General features: G+C 36.8%; 2 protein-coding genes across 3 annotated transcripts in view; both read right to left on the bottom strand.

Moving 5' to 3' along the window:
* LOC128982948 (uncharacterized) overlaps window positions 1-16,232 on the bottom strand; it is a 109,701-nt gene that overhangs the window by 73,998 nt on the left and 19,471 nt on the right. For both annotated transcript variants that reach the window (XM_054402049.1, XM_054402048.1), the window contains exon 2: window positions 6,788-6,988. In XM_054402049.1, the coding sequence (XP_054258024.1) occupies window positions 6,788-6,968 (181 nt within the window). In that variant the 5' untranslated portion in view covers window positions 6,969-6,988. The remainder of the gene's footprint in view (window positions 1-6,787; window positions 6,989-16,232) is intronic.
* Window positions 11,995-14,985, bottom strand: LOC128996683 (myosin-M heavy chain-like). The gene is made up of 4 exons (XM_054422121.1): window positions 14,191-14,985; window positions 13,638-13,678; window positions 13,375-13,543; window positions 11,995-12,771 (listed from the first exon to the last, which is right to left on the bottom strand). The coding sequence occupies exons 1-4, from the start codon at window positions 14,983-14,985 to the stop codon at window positions 11,995-11,997; spliced, it is 1,782 nt and encodes a 593-aa protein (XP_054278096.1).

Genomic DNA, 16,232 nt, shown 5'->3' with positions numbered 1-16,232 from the left:
AAAATTTACAAAAAACCAACTCAATCAGACCTAATGATACCATCAAATTCTAACCATCCTTGCAGTAGCGGCTAGCCCATAAGGACTCTCGGACGCCGCCCTCCCAACAATACAGAAATCAATATTTTTTTTATTTATGTAATAAAAAAATAATATGTCGTAATTAAAATTAAATTACAATTACTTACGACTACTTAATCAATATGATAATAATATGAAATGAAATAGTTTTAAATTTTGAATCCAGTAATGACTGTTTTGCGATAGTCGCTTTCATAATGTGGATTGCGGACGGCGGCAACCTCCGTCCCAAACTCAATGCATGTAGTCTTATGGTAGAAACACCTAACAGCGCTGAGGGTGCCGTGACGTCATTCCAATGCTTTACAATAGGGACTCTGGGGCAGAGTCCAAAGCTGCGCGCGCATCCATAAATCAGGGCAGCCACCCTAAACTGGATAATTCTGCATCACACACGATTAGGATAGGAAGAACCATGTTGGCAGCGCTGGAGCCATCATCCACACTGTCACTACCATAAACATTAACTAACCTCACTTCTTTCCATGTCCATGACCACAGTTCAGTTATAGTTTAGTGCCAAACGACCTGTTGTTTTGTGATCAATAGTGTTTAGTGATAGTGATGGAGGCGTAAGGAAGGCAGCGGTAGTTTGTTGAAGATTGAAAGAGCTAAGTAGAAATTATTAATAGTTATACTTAATTGATTGAGTTAGTTAGTTGGTATCTTTGAGTCAATAAGTTACGTCTGTAGTTTTAGTATAGGCTAACCTAATCAACCCGAAAACTAAGTAAACTAACCATAGGTAAAGTGACTCGGACAATTTTAGTTATAGTTACTTATTATTAGTCTTAATAAGTTATTACGGGTAAATTTGCCGTGGGTTGAAGGCCTAAATCTAAATAATAATGGACGGCGACATTTCGTTGTCGTCGACGGCTAACGTCACTAACGAAGTTAGCCTGATTATCAATGAAGGAATCAAAAATATTGACCACAGAATTTCTTTGAAAAAATTAGGACCTCCTAGACCTTTCATGAACATAAACCGAATTCAAAACAGTTCAAAGAATAAGAATAGCTTCACACGAAAATTTTCGCCACATATGTACAATCATGCAGATTGGCTATGTGGTTGTTCAATTAAAAATTCATTTTTCTGCTACACTTGTTTGGTCATGGGGGTTCAAGATAGAGCATGGACTGTAGACTGCATTTCAGACCTTAAACATCTACTGGAAAAAGTAAAAAAACATAAAACAAGTGAAAAACACATAAATGCGTCAATAGAATATGCTGTTTTAGGTAAAGTTGATATTAGATGCCAATTGGACAATGCATATAGGTTAAAAATACAAAAACAAAATGAAGATGTTTCGAAAAATCGATACATTCTAAGTAAGCTAATTGATGCAATTAAATTTTGTGGAGCGTTTGAATTAGCATTACAAGGACATGATGAACGCGAAAATTCAAAAAATCCTGGCATATTTCGTGGTTTGGTTAACCTTATGGCGGAGCTGGATGTAACATTGCAACAGCACATAAATCAAACAAATAACCGAGTGTTTTTGGGTCTGTCTAAAACCATACAGAACGAGTTATTGGACTCAATATATTACGTTTGTCTGCAAATGATTCGTGACGAATTGACACAAACCGACTATGTTGCTATTGAAGCCGACGAAACAACAGACTGTGCCACTTTATCCCAACTAGTATTTGTTATTAGGTACGAGCTGAATGGCACGATTCACGAGCGATTTATCACTTTTATTAGACCAAAAGACCATGATGCAGAATCAGTTAGCGAAACAATTTTTGAAGTATTAGAGCAATTAAACCTCGACAAAACTCCTGATAAAGTCATTGCCCAGAGCTACGATGGGGCTTCCGTAATGAGTGGCCAACACACGGGAGTACAAGCGCGTGTAAAATCTAAATATAAGAATGCAAATTTTGTACACTGTTACGCACATCAATTAAACTTAATCATTGAACGCAGTGCTACACAAAATAAGCAGGTTAAGATATTCTTCAGTAATATCGAGGGGTTTTCATCATTCTTTTCCCAGTCAACAAAGAGAACTGCAGTTCTCGATGAGATAGTAAAACGTCGTATTCCAAAAAGCTCAGGTACTCGGTGGAATTTTAAATCCAGAATTGTAAGCACAGTTTTTAATTATCAAAGAGAGTTGGAGGAATGTTTGACGATGACACCAATGACTATGCCACAATAAATAAAGCTGTTGGCCTAAGAAGTATTCTAAAAGACGAAGACTTTATTTTCTGGCTGGACTTTTTCAATCAAATACTGCCCCACAGTGACATTCTGTACAACCAACTGCAGCAAACAACAATTGATTGCGTCAAGGCGTTTAAGTTTGTCGGCGATTTCAAAACTGTGGTAGATCGCGTAAGAAACTCGACCATGTTAGATCAACCGAGAGATAGTGAACCCGAATCGAGCAAAAAGCGGAGAAGACACGACGATCAAAAACGCGTCGTCGCAAAGGAAGTGTGTGACATAATTACGTCGGGAATTGATGACCGTTTTACGTTTGTAAATCATTTGTCCGCGGCAAAACTGTTTCAGCCAAGTTTGTTTGGGGAGTTTAAAACCAAGTTTCCCGAAAAAGAGTTACACGCTGCTGCGGAACTATTTAGCCTAAATAAAACTGAATTGAAACAGGAGTTAAATGTTATTTACAATAGGAATGATTTTTCAACGGCCACAGGGTCATTAAGACTACTCAACTTTGTCTATGACAACAACCTCAAAGATGTGCTTCCAGAGTCAATCAAACTTTTAAAAATCATAAGCACAATACCTATGACTACTTCGGAAAGTGAACGTTGTTTCTCTACTTTGAAACGAATTAAAACGTTTACCAGGAGTACCATGAAACAAGACAGACTAAGTGCGCTTGCTATGTGTTCTATCGAAAAAAAGCTGTTGTCAACTTTAAACTTCAACGAAAAAGTAATAGATCACTTCGCCGGGCAGAAAGAAAGGAGGATGGATTTCACATTCAAACAGTACAATTAAAGTTAGGCCTTATCCTCATGGTATGGTTTTCTACTCATATTGCCGTGGATGTTTTAATATAAAATACAATTAGTCAAGCCTTACCCTCATGGTTTGGTTTTCTATTCGTTATTGCCGTGGGTGTTTAAATTATACAATTCAATCAATGTCAGGCCTTACCGTTTGGTTATCTACTCATTATTGCCGTGGATTTTTTACTATTAAATTATCAATTGTTAGTTATATTTTCAATACAGTGTAGTCCCGTTTTACAAGGCCGTAGGCAGGGAGGGGGGTTAGAGGGTCAAACCCCTCCCCCAAAATTGCGAAATTGAGCAGTACAAATTAAAACTAGGTTTAAAAAGTTGAATTATGAAATAGAAACCACAATAGAGGATTAATTGTTATGTTTTGCAATATCTATTCATATTTAATATAGGCCTAGTTCTATTAGGATAATAAATCTGATCTATTAAATAAATTGGTAAAAACTATTTAAAAAATATACTTTACTTTACTCTACTTATGTCTATTTGCTCATGCATGACAAACAACAGGTGAAATGGGAGTTTTTGGACTATTATTGGACATAGTTTTAGGCGTTAAAATTGCTTCAGAAAGTCACCAAACGGCTTTAAAAATTTAAAATTTTTTCCGGGGGAGGACACCCCTCTTCTGAAAGGGGGGTGCTCCACACCCCCCAAACCCCCCGGAGCCCCCCCCTAGACTAGGTCCTAGAGCCGCCACTGCATCCTTGGAAATACAAACTATCTGCTCTCAGATCCATGCTTAATCGTCTTTTGAACATTCCAATGACAAAGAAAAATTACGAGATAGAATTAAACAAAATTAAATACTTAGCATCAAGGAATGGATATAAGCAAAAGAAAGAAAAATCAAAATCAAGAACACAACAAAGAAAGAAAGAAGAAAGAGAAATTCATTAGTATCCCATTCAATAAAACTCTTAACAGGACTACAAGAAAAACTTTTCAAAATTCTGAATACAAAATTGGATTTAAAACAAAAAATAACGCTTCAATATGATAACAAATAACATTAATACAAATAAAGAACATCAAGACATCTATGACAAATCTGGCATTTACAAAATTAACTGCACTGATTGTGAACACTTCTACATTGGTCAGACAGGACGCTCTTTTAAATCTAGATTCAAAGAGCACATTCAAGCTCTTAAGAGTAACAACATTACACTTTTAACACACTTAGTACATTACACTTAGTAACACTTTTCAACTATGAACATCCATGAAATCAAACTTTGCTGAACACCTTTTATCGACCAACCACAATTACACAAATTTAAAAAACAACATGAAAGTTCTAAAAGTTTTAAACAAAGGAAATCGAATGGATTCAACTGAAGAATATTTCATATGTACGAAGAAAATCTAAAAAATCCAAATCATATTTATAATAGCCAAATTCCTTCAAGAAACCCAATCTTTGACCAAATTTTAAAATTAAATAATCAGTAACAAAAATGTTTTTCCAAATCCTGTCTAGTTCTATAAATCATCTGTATGTAAAAATTATATTTATTTACAAACAAACAATACAAACAACAGTTAAGTGTTTAATGTATTTTGAAGTTTGAAAATGGACTAATGTCCGAAACATGTCACTTCTTTTATAAAATATAATATTCAGGGTGCTCAGTTGTACTTATTTACTTAAATATTTAATATATCAGCAGCCCTATTACGTGAACACCTAAATTAAAATATATATATATATATATATATATATATATATATATATATATATATATATATGTCCATCCGCACGATAACTTGAGTAATTTTTGTCCGATTTTGATAAAATTTGGTTTGAAGGTGTAAGGTGGGATAAACTTGAATGAGTTCGCGAACCAGCATGATCGGACTATGGGAACGGGGGTTTATGGAGGGTTTTATGGGGTAAAAATAGGTTTTTCCCAATTTTGACCCTAAAAACACAAAATTTCACAATTTCTTTTTAAACCATTTTGTAGAGCTTAAAAAACAAATAATTTAGTATATTGAAGCGTTATTATGCGCCTAATTGTTACGGAGAAAATTCAAAAAAATTGTAATTTTAAAATTCCCATGTTATTCATATGGAGAATAAGTCAACTGTTGCAGTTTGCTTGTTTATGAACATATTTTGATCAAATTTGGAAAATACATTAATTTCTTACTAAACCACAGTACTTTTTAATATTTTACATTAAAAAAAACTTTTTTACCCTCCCTGTTGCAGCAAACCTAAGTACTCATTAAACTAATTCTGTTTAAATAAGGGAATAAATGTGATATTTTTAAGGAGACATTTTAGTTTAAATCCAATCAGGCAGATGGAAATTCGCTAAGTCTGCAGGTTTGCTGCGGCGGGGGTATTTCCTATTTCCATAGCTACTTTTCTAAACGTCTCAATTGTTTCCTTGTCACTCATCATGTTTTATTTCCTCATCTCTAGACCTCTCTTATCCAAGACTTATTCCTGTTCTCTCCTATTTGTCTCCTGAAGTGAACAATTTATAAATACGTGACTTGTGGTTTTTATTTTGACTTGTGGTTTTTATTTCTCCACATCTACATACTTCCTCTTCCACCATGTGAAATCTTCACAAATTTGCCTTGAAATTGTCCATGTCCTGTGACAAACTGCGTTTCATAATGGCTCATCTCCCAATCTTGTTCCAGTCTCTTTTTGATGTTATATCCAAACGTTTACCTTTAAAACGTTAACATAAAACAAAACACTCTGTTCCCAACGCATTTGGCACTCATCTAATATCTCCTCTCTTCTGTTAACGATGTAGTCCTACCAGCCTCCTTGTCTTCCAAAATCAACAGCTTATGCAGCAATTATCCAACAGTCCTAAATTGACTGTGAAATGTTCAGGCGGCTGTTGGAGATCACACTTAAAAACAACAGGGAAGGGTGCTTGCTGTATTCGGCTATCAACGACAATAGTATTATTTGTATTTCGTTCGCGTCTACCAGTTTAAGTTCGTCGGCCTCCTCCTATTGGCCGTCCAGAGTTTAAGTTTGTCGGCCTTCTCCTATTGGCCGTTCAGGTCAACGTCTTATTAGTCTCCATTATGTCGAACGTATTTTTGGTTATGTTTTGATTTTGTGCAAAATTTTAGTATAACCAGCTGTTTCAAATATTAGTGTCAATTTCAAAGTATTCATCTGTTCAAATGTAAACAAACATTTTCTCCTTAAGAATAACATGGGAACTTTGAAGGCCACTGGGGCAGAGCCCTGATGGAATTCCAAAGTGTGTTTGTTTGATGGCAAAACTACATGCTAAGACCTTTCTAACGACACCTTGGACATGGTGATCGGTAGCACCACCACTCCAAAACAATTATGACAAAAATATGCCTAGCGTATTAAATATATAGATAAGTGTTAGCGATAAGATTTCAACAAGGTGTTTAAAGGAGGACAGTTGGCAGATCTCTCACGATCCCCTATGGACCTTGGGGGTAATTTCAACTATGTATTTCAATTTTAATTTAAACTCTAAATTTCAATCAATGATGGATCAATGATTGATTTGTGCCATGTCAAAGAAGAAAACATCTCTTTCTCTAGGCTTACTCTAATACTCTTTTGATGTATTTTTAATATAATGTCTAATACATCTTTAGTTGTCTAGGAAAATGTTTTAATATATGATTAAAAAATTAAATTTTCACAGAGCTTCACTGTGGATCATACCTGCGGTAAAAGTTGATTGGACTTGTGGTCGTGTTGATGAAGATTCAATTAATTTTTTATTAGTCTCTTCTAACTTCTTTTTAAGGAAGCAAACCTCCATTTGCAGATCCCTAAGTTCATTTTCAATTTTGGCTTTCCATCTCTTCTTCGGTTTTTCATCTCTTGGTAGGCCATACTTCATGTTAGGGCAGTTTTAATCACCTAAAATAATTTGAACCTTCAAAAGTTTATCTAACAGTAATTTTAAATATCAATTTTTTGTAATACCAAAGCTGCCTGCTGTCTGTTAGTTAAGTTCTCTATTGAGCTCTTGTCGAAGCCAAGCGAGATAGTTTAAACCGGAGATGAATGTTGTTTTTGTTTACTTTATCCACTAGGCCTACTATTCTAGCCGGTTCCCACCACTTTAAAACAATTAATCTCATCAGACTATTTGCAAACGTGAAAGAGAATTGACGCTCCAGCCTAGAATTAATCGCATTCAGTGCAAAGGACTGCATTAGGTTTCAAGTGGGTCAAGACTGTTGAAATCCGTTGCCAGTAGTTGACAGATGCAGAAAAATATTTTGACCTATTAAATGTACATAAATGGATTAAAGAAAAAAAAATATATTTTTAGATGGTAAATAACTTGTCAGCGGCTGAATAAAAATAACGAAATTAACATTGCTCTTATGGTAGGTGAATCCAAGATGGCCTTTGGCTTCCATGAACTCCCTTGGAAATCAATTCAAAACAACAAACAATTTTTAATCTCATAGCATACAAGATATTTAAATTATAATCACTTTGGTGTTTGAAAAACTATTTTTGGATATTAATTAATTCTTCAGCAGCTGTTTGAAATTATCCAATATCGCCGCTAGCCTCCAAGGACTCTTAGTTTTGTATAGACTCTCCCACCACCCCACCAGTAAGGCTCTAGTTTAATTACCCTATGACAAGCAAGCAAAAATCTACTAACCTTGGTGATTACTTCAAATTGAGGCTGATGAATGACAATAGTCAGCCTGCACTATGAAAAAATCATCCAAATGTTTAAGACCACATACATTCCAAACTACCTCCACCCATTACCCACATTTCCATTACACTCAAATAATGTACTCTCCATTCACATCTGTCAAATAGCAATTAACTTCAATAACGGTTGACAACTGACACCAAATTTATCTAATCTAATCACAGAACGCAGTTTAAATTAAACTTGTCAGGACCATAATTTTCTTTCTTGAAATACTTTTTTTAATACTATGACAAAACTAATTATCCCATAGGATTTGAGAACCGACTAGAACAGTAGTGTATGAAGTAAATGTTAGTTCTGGATCTTGTCCCGATTTTGGTTTCGGATTTGAACTCGATTGCTTGTCTGCGACAAGAGCTAGCTGGAGGCCTTAATTTTCTGACAGCCCTCATATTTTCCTAGTAAAAAGCATCTTTGTTGAAACTTACACTTAAAGTGTTAACATGTGATATACTTTTATAACAACAAAGGTCTTCTATACTATAAAAACAGTTAAACTATTTTAGTTAAGAAGTTTCTCAGTGCAAAGATGTCATAGCAAAACTTTTACCCTTTTAGAAAGATGAGAATCATTAGCTAAAGCCTGGTTTACACGGGTCGAGTATGTCAGACGAGTTAATAGGCCCAGTTGTTGATTTGTTCAAATGCAAGCTACTTGACTAGACTGTCCACACGCATCCCTATTTCAAACAGGGACAGTGTAGGCACAGAGAAGTAATTTTTATTATTTCTCTGTGATGTAGGGTATTTTCGTTGTAGGCTAGTTGCTGGTTTGCTATCGGCAAACCAAAGACATGGTGCTCTCCGTGCGTGCCGGTTTTGGTTATCTTTGAGTGAGACAGCAGTAAATTATAGCCTAAGTCGAGTGCATATTCCTTGTGAATTTTTCACATCGATTTAGTGAATTCAACATTATTCAAGTGTGGAATTGTGTAAAATTGGTGTAACTTATATTGAGGTTTTGGAGGAACTGTGGTTAAAACCGACCCTAACGGTTTTATTAAATTCCAGTCATTATTTGGGACTGAAATTGCTTTTTCCCCAATTAAACTTATTATCCTCCAAAACTTAATTTTATACACTTTTTACACAATTTCACACTTCAGGAAGTGTTTTTAAGCTGGGGTCTGGGTCCTAAATGTTTACCGATTCCTAGCGTTTTTCAAAATGTTCAAACACGATTTTCAGGGTGAAATACAGGGCCGGATTTAGTATTTTGGCGCCCCTAGGCCCAAATAATTTTCCCGCCCCCTAGTCTGGTCACAATTACTTTCCTACAAACCTTTATTAAAAACTATATCATGCATATAGGTCTATGTTAATTGCTTGAACACCATTCCAACCCTTGTCGGAATTTTATCATTGCAAGTTTTTTGAAGAATTGACTTGTTTAGCCTTAACAAAATGCCATCTTAAACACTTTTGGCAATTTTATGCTTTTGGTAAATGCTCACATTTGTGGGACTGAAACAAAACAATCCAACGCACAGAGCATTCCTGAAGAAAAAAAACATGTCTATTGATTCCAATTTCAGGTTCCAAAACATGAACTTCATACAGTACGTGATATCATAGATTAAACATAGCCTACTCCTTTAGTAGATTTGTCATCCTTAGGGATTAGCTGAAAACAATTCTTGTTATTTAAGTTATTTAAACCTAGTTTTTCCAAAATAAAACGATTTAATCATAAACAATGGGTCGTCCCCTGGTTATATTACAAGAAATTATGTTAGAACACACGTCATAGAACCAACCCACATACATAATAAAAACAAAAAAACATACATAACATACAGTTGGATTTTTTTAGCTAGAAGCAGTTAAGCCATTAAGGGTGGAATATCTTTGAAGATGGACCTATTTGGCTGTAGTGAGATCATGTGTTCATACCTGTAAAATTTTGAGGTTAAATCAAAACAAACAAACTGGCAATCATTAGGCATTTAGAGGCCGGGTTGTATTACTTACAAAAGAATGCCCATTTAAGATCAAATGAAATGATTCAGTATGTTTCATTGTCTAATTTATAAGAAAAAAATCAGTATAAAATGGCTACTGCATTTTATCAACCAAACTCGAATCTTGCTTCCTTGGCCTATCGTATAATGTTATCCTGTTTGTACGAGGTGAATTTATCTGATTAGTGATTGCATTAATGAATTATCAGCAATACAATTAGCTGTAAATTATAATTTAATGGGTCAAAACGTTAGTATATAAAGGTTTATCTTGTCATCTCAAGAGTATTTAATTCTGGTCCCTAACTTGAAACCCAAAAGGCGGGTCTATGTCTATTTAGATGTTAAGAGATTTCAAAACTAAACGTAAATCGTCATTACTGTATGTCCCAACAGTTATTTTATGTGTATCCCAGTCACAGCAGCCACATTATTCTATTAATATAATGATCGAAATTAATTAACCTATGCAATATTATAAAGATTCAATATTTTAATTTTTACTCATATAATTAACTAAAGCAACCATCACCTATAATTTGGAGACAATAATTAAGTATCAACTTATTCATTAGTTGATTTGGAATTAGGAATCACTAATCTATTTCACAGTATATATTCTCTAAATTGCCAAGTACTTTTATAAAAGTAGGTAGGTAGGTTAGAGTAAGTTTAAAGTATATTTAACTGTTGTCAATTCCAAGAATATATGCCAGTTTGTTTGTGCTAGAGTAAGTTTAAAGTATATTTAACTGTTGTCAATTCCAAGAATATATGCCAGTTTGTTTGTTTTGATTTAACCTCAAAATTTGACAGGTCTGAACACATGATCACACTACTGCCAAATAGGTTCATCTTCAAAGATATTCCACCACACATTAACTGCTTCTAGCTAAAAAAATCCAACTGTACATATAACATACATAATAATAATAAAAACATCGACATGAGTTATGGCGGTAAACAGTATCTATGGCGGTACTGCCTATTGTCTAAACCTATTGCAAACGCAGATTAATATTTTGTCAGTTAGTGAATTTTAAAGATAAACTCATTTTTTTATATTCAACAAAACGTATTATTATATTTTAACTTAATCCTGCAGGTTGTTGTAAACTGACCAAAAGATTAGTAAATAACCTTTGTTTTGTGAGGTGAGGGTGGTAACAGTGTCTAGCACGCATGCGCCCCTAATCACTTCCATCATCCATCTGTAGCGCCGAGCCAGCAAAGTGGCAGGGCAGTGGCAATACGATGCGTACCGCTCGGGCGCTCGACAACGTCCCTACAGCCTACTCCCGTAACCAATGTCTTAACGAAATTGATGCGTATTTTTGAAAAAGTAGTAAATTTTCAGACAGTTATTTCTTCCAGTGAACTTCAAAATCAGAATGCATATTATTTTCCAGAGTTTTTTTTATTAACTCGCAAAATATGTTAACTTGCGCAAATACTTTTTTATATATTTTATTTTTATTTTTTTATCTTTAGATATTAAAACAATATTTTTACTCTCAGCCTGCGCCCGGGGGTTAAGGGGGTGCGGTAGTTCCTCGGACAGATAAGGCTGCATTGATATCTGAAACCGAGGACTATTTCTCCCCCAGAGGCATCAGAAATGATGCTCCAGACCGTCCAAGAAGGCCAGTACAAAAATGAAGTACAGGCCTGTGTAGTCCAATGACTGCACCGTTCACGTCGTGGCCCCTGTCACACTGATCTCAGCGGATCTAGGCTAGAGTCCTGAATGACTCTCTGGTGGGGGGCAGCAGCACCATCAGAACTGGATGTTAAAAATATTAAAGACAGGGACAATTATTAAACTGATCTGTATTTTTACAAAGGGAACAATCAATGACAATATTTACAATATATAAATAAAGAATAAAACATATGTTGTAGGTAATTATTCAGAAAGACTATGGCAGGCAATAAATTATTACATTCTTCCCCCCAAGAACTAAGCATTAGAAAATTTTATCTCTTTTTTTTTCGTTGGAGCATTAGTCATTTTTGGTCGAGGTTTGCGAAGGCTAAATTTGGTACTAACCAGTTTATTAGTGATTTTCACTTTGAGCTTACGTTTTCTACTTCGTTGTTTGGGATCCAGGAGTGCTTGCTGATTGTCTGCCTCCATATTGGCTCGCATTTCCATTGGGACAAGACCAGTTTTGCGTTTGAGCTCGTTGATCTCCTGCTCGTGTCGCCTCCAGAGTTTCTCAGTCTAGTTGTTGAGAATGTCTCATTGCCTCCAAAGCTTTTGAGTTTGAGTCTGAAGAGGGCTGGGTAACTCCAAGCGGGGGAACTAACGCTGGTGTACTGATCACACTGGCTAGTCGAGGAGGGTTGGGTAGTGACTTGCGGACCGTGGGCCTCAGTGGGAACTTGGTCACATTGTCTACAATCATCGAGTCGTCTAAATCAATCTCTTTACACCTCTCAACACCAGTGGCTACCATGTCCTTAATCACACTCATGCTGAGGCTCTTAGATATGTTCTCACTTCTGATCTCCATAGCCTTCTTCTGCGAAGAGTCACTTTCCGTTACCACCATGCTTTTTAAAGGACAGTCTTTCTCACTCGACGACCGTCGGATATGTCGACTCACCTCATCCAGCACCTCAGATTTTTGCTTCGCCGGCCTATTGTCCTCAAACTTTGTCACAGTACTGGACTTTCTGTGCAATTTAGCTGGAATTCCATTACTTCTGCTCGTATAACTTTTTGTGGATCTTTTACTGTCGCTTGACTCGTCTTGGTTGATGATCAAAAGAGGTGATTCTTCGGTAGAATTGTCTGATTTGAACGCATTTGATTCTTGCCCTTTTTCATTTTCAGTCGGTTTTAAACTCTTCAAGGCATTGTCGCGACTTGGAGTGTACTTGAAATAATCTAATTTCCGTAATAATCCGATGTCGTAATAATCTTTGACCTTTTTTGTTGTGCGTTCTGGTACTTCAATTGCTTGTTTTACTTCAAATGAACCGACTTTGGACTGATGAAGAGTGGGTTCTCCATAGTTTTCGTTTTGAAAGCATTCATTTGCTATATTATGTAGTTTGTCATCGTGAAATGTTGTCAAATTAAAATTTCCATCTATTCGACCATCAAATTTGGCACACTTTCCATGTATAGTCCAACCTAGATAACTCCATGACAAGATAGGAGAATAGGTAGGTCCTTCTATGACTTTTCTTGTTAAAATAAGAGCTGCATTGTCTTGTCCCATCAAGATAGAGGGTTTGGAATGTGCCGAAGGAAGGGGCTGGTCAATTGAGTTTAGATGAAACCAAGTCTGTCTAAGTTTAACTGTGTCAAATTTTTGAAGTGGTAAATCTAGTGGTGACTGTGTCCGGACGTTATTAAGGGTGAATACTTCATCCTCGTAAAGTCCTTTTATTTTTAGGCTAACTTTACGAGAGGTAGATTCAAAGTGACATGTTGAGTTTGACCAACAGGTAGTAAGGGGCTCTATGTCTCCCTCGACTCCTAACTTGTCGGCTGTGTTAGAGTCAATGAGTGATATTGTTGAACCTTCATCTTAAAGTGCAAAGGTATCAATTTGGCCCTTAGGCCCATAAAGAGTAACAGGACATACCTTAAGCAGAACATTATTTGTTGCATTTTGTTCTGTGTGTTTACCAGTTATTTCTTTTGTTTTGACAATAGAATAGTCGGAGTCTTTATTTTCACGAGAGGAAGAATAGACAGGTTCTTTTTTGGTGTACAAAGGTTTTTCAGGTGTAGTGTCTGTGTGTAGTAAGCGACTGTGGAATAGTTTACAGTTATTAATACCACAAGCTTTCTTTATTTTACAGAACTTTATTGGGTGTTGACAAAAACAGTAGAAACACAACTTACTTTCTGCAACCATCTTCCATCTCTTTGGAACACTGGCTTTCCTGAAAGTTTTACACTGAGCACTTTTGTGCTTTTCGTTGCAAAATATACAACTATTTGATCTCCCAGTTGTAGAGTTTGTTAATACTATCTTTGCATCATACTTCTTACGTGTTAAAGTGTCAGATTTGGGACGGAAATAAATACTCATGAGTGAGCATTGATTTTCTAACCAACTAGAAAGATCTTTTAGGTCTGGCTTACTTAAAGATAATGATCTCACATGCTGAGCCCAATTATACTTGAGATTATAAGGTAGTTTGTCCATTAGTTCCATCAATAACTGAGGGTTTGTCATATAGTGCTCCATTTTTAAGGATTCAGCTGTCGTAGTAAAATGAAGGACACAAGTAGAGAATTCTATTAGACCATTGATGTCTTCCTCCTTGACTGGAGGTAGCATTCTGGTCTTCCTTTGCATTGATTCCAGAATCAATTCTGGCCTGCCAAACCGCATTTTTAAAGTGGATATTACCGTATTCAAATTTTTTCCACAAACAAGTAAGGGCCTTACCATTTTGAAAGCCTCGCCTTCAAGTGAATTTCTTACTCTGATGAGGTTGACCTCCTCATCAAAGGAAGCCTTTGTCTTTTCATAAGCAGAATAGAATATAGGCCAATCCTCCGGTTTCCCACCAAATGAAGGAAGGTGTTTGCGCAAGGATTGAATGGTATTTGACTTATCTGAATGAATGGCTTGTCTAAAAGAATCCGCTAACTTCTCTACTGCTGAAGACACAATAGCTGATGATGACATTTGAACGACATTGGACTCTTGTTCTTTGCCATCTAGCCATTTTTCAACTTTCTTATGGGACTCTTCTTCTAAGTCATCATTTAAGCCTATAATAGATCTTACCTCTGAAAGTGAGTCTTGCCTGCTACTGACCGATGCAGACTTCAGTTCAGCCCTCGCCTCCAACAGTCTTTTCTGGCGTTCTAGTTCCCTCTGATCCATTTTTCTTTGTCGTTCCATTTCATCCAATTTCTTTTGATGTTCCATTTCATTTAACTTCTTTTGACGTTCCATTTCGATTTCATCTAATTTCTTTTGACGTTCCATCTCTTTTAGTTCTAATTCTTTTTCCAGTCTGTTCATTTCTTCTATTTTTTCCAATTCAATTAGTAATCTACTGCGGTGACTTGCTTTTGAAGATTTACTAGTACCATGAGAACATGATGTCTTATTGTCTTCGTGGTTTTCATTATTTTTGGTAGTGTCTAAATTCCTTTCAGTATTTAAGTCATTACTTGGGGGAGTATACCTGTCAGGTAATTTCTTGACTCTAGAAGATTTCCTGGTGGACATTTTATACAAGTTTCGGCACCAAATGTTAAAAATATTAAAGACAAGGACAATTATTAAACTGATCTGTATTTTTACAAAGGGAACAATCAATGACAATATTTACAATATATAAATAAAGAATAAAACATATGTTGTAGGTAATTATTCAGAAAGACTATGGCAGGCAATAAATTATTACACTGGGTGTTTCGTGCTGGTCTAAGATGAGGCTTTCCTCTCTTAGAGCAGGGCGCCCACCCAGACGTTCAGTCATAGCAATAGCTTTGTCTGAGCACTGCGGGCCCTGGGCTAAGGTGGAAGAATGCGACCCGCGCTGAGAGCCTTGCGGCACTGGGGGCCTAATACTCAGTGTCTGAAACGGAGCCTTCTGGGAACCAGGGGGAACTCAGTCGTTTGAACCCCTTACCTCTCTAATCGGGTCACTGGGGAGGTGGACCTTTAGATACCCGGTACTCGTGGGAACAAAATGGATGACCAAAAAAAAGTTAGTGAGCAAACTGACAAAACCAAGACTGATGAGCAAGAAAAGTGTGACCAACAGGTCGAAAGCACTTCTATTGCAAGTTAAATGTAGAAGATCCGACCCAAATGGAGGAGGAAGGCCTACTAATATCTGATGAAGAAGACAAGCTCCCGGAAACTGGAAAGGAACAAAAAAACAAAGGACTTTCCAGGGGAGAGCTATGAAGACGAAGGATAGCGGAAGCTCTAGCCAAAGGCGAAAAGGTGGAAAGTGAGAGGAAGCTGGCGTTGGCTGCCAAGCACCCGAACTCTGCTGAACCAGGATGCGGGGGAAAAGCAGGGCGAGGGCGGCACTCCCAAAGCCAACTCTATTGAAGCCTCTAGAAGGACAGGTGGAAAGAGGGGGCGAGAGCACCTGACACCTGAGGATGCTGGGGGTGAGAAAAAGAAGTCGAGGAGGAAGGAGAGAGAGGGGTCGGGTGTTTCAAAGAGGACATCGGCACCCACCTATTCAGAGACACTGTCCGTAGAGAAGATGGCAATCGCTAGAACTGAACACCTGGACAGGAAACTGACAGAGGTTGAAGCCAATAAAATCAAGGGGGAGCTGTCCAAACGGGCCATTCGTGGCAAAGACGTCAGGATAAGCAGCTGCCATCTTGAAGGCGGATGCCTAGTAGTCGGCTGTACTAACGCAACCACAAGGGACTGGCTGGTCAAACAGGTTCAGGAGCTGAGCCCCTTTGAGGGCAACTCGCTACAGCTTGCCCCAGCCAAAGACCTTG

Source organism: Macrosteles quadrilineatus, unplaced genomic scaffold (assembly GCF_028750875.1).
Source record: "Macrosteles quadrilineatus isolate MER2022 unplaced genomic scaffold, UCM_ALF_1.0 Scaffold_1__1_contigs__length_201487025, whole genome shotgun sequence".
In the NCBI taxonomy this organism is placed as follows: Eukaryota; Metazoa; Arthropoda; class Insecta; order Hemiptera; family Cicadellidae; genus Macrosteles; species Macrosteles quadrilineatus.
Note: the sequence above shows the minus strand (reverse complement) of the source record. Positions and strands in the feature narration are given on the sequence as shown.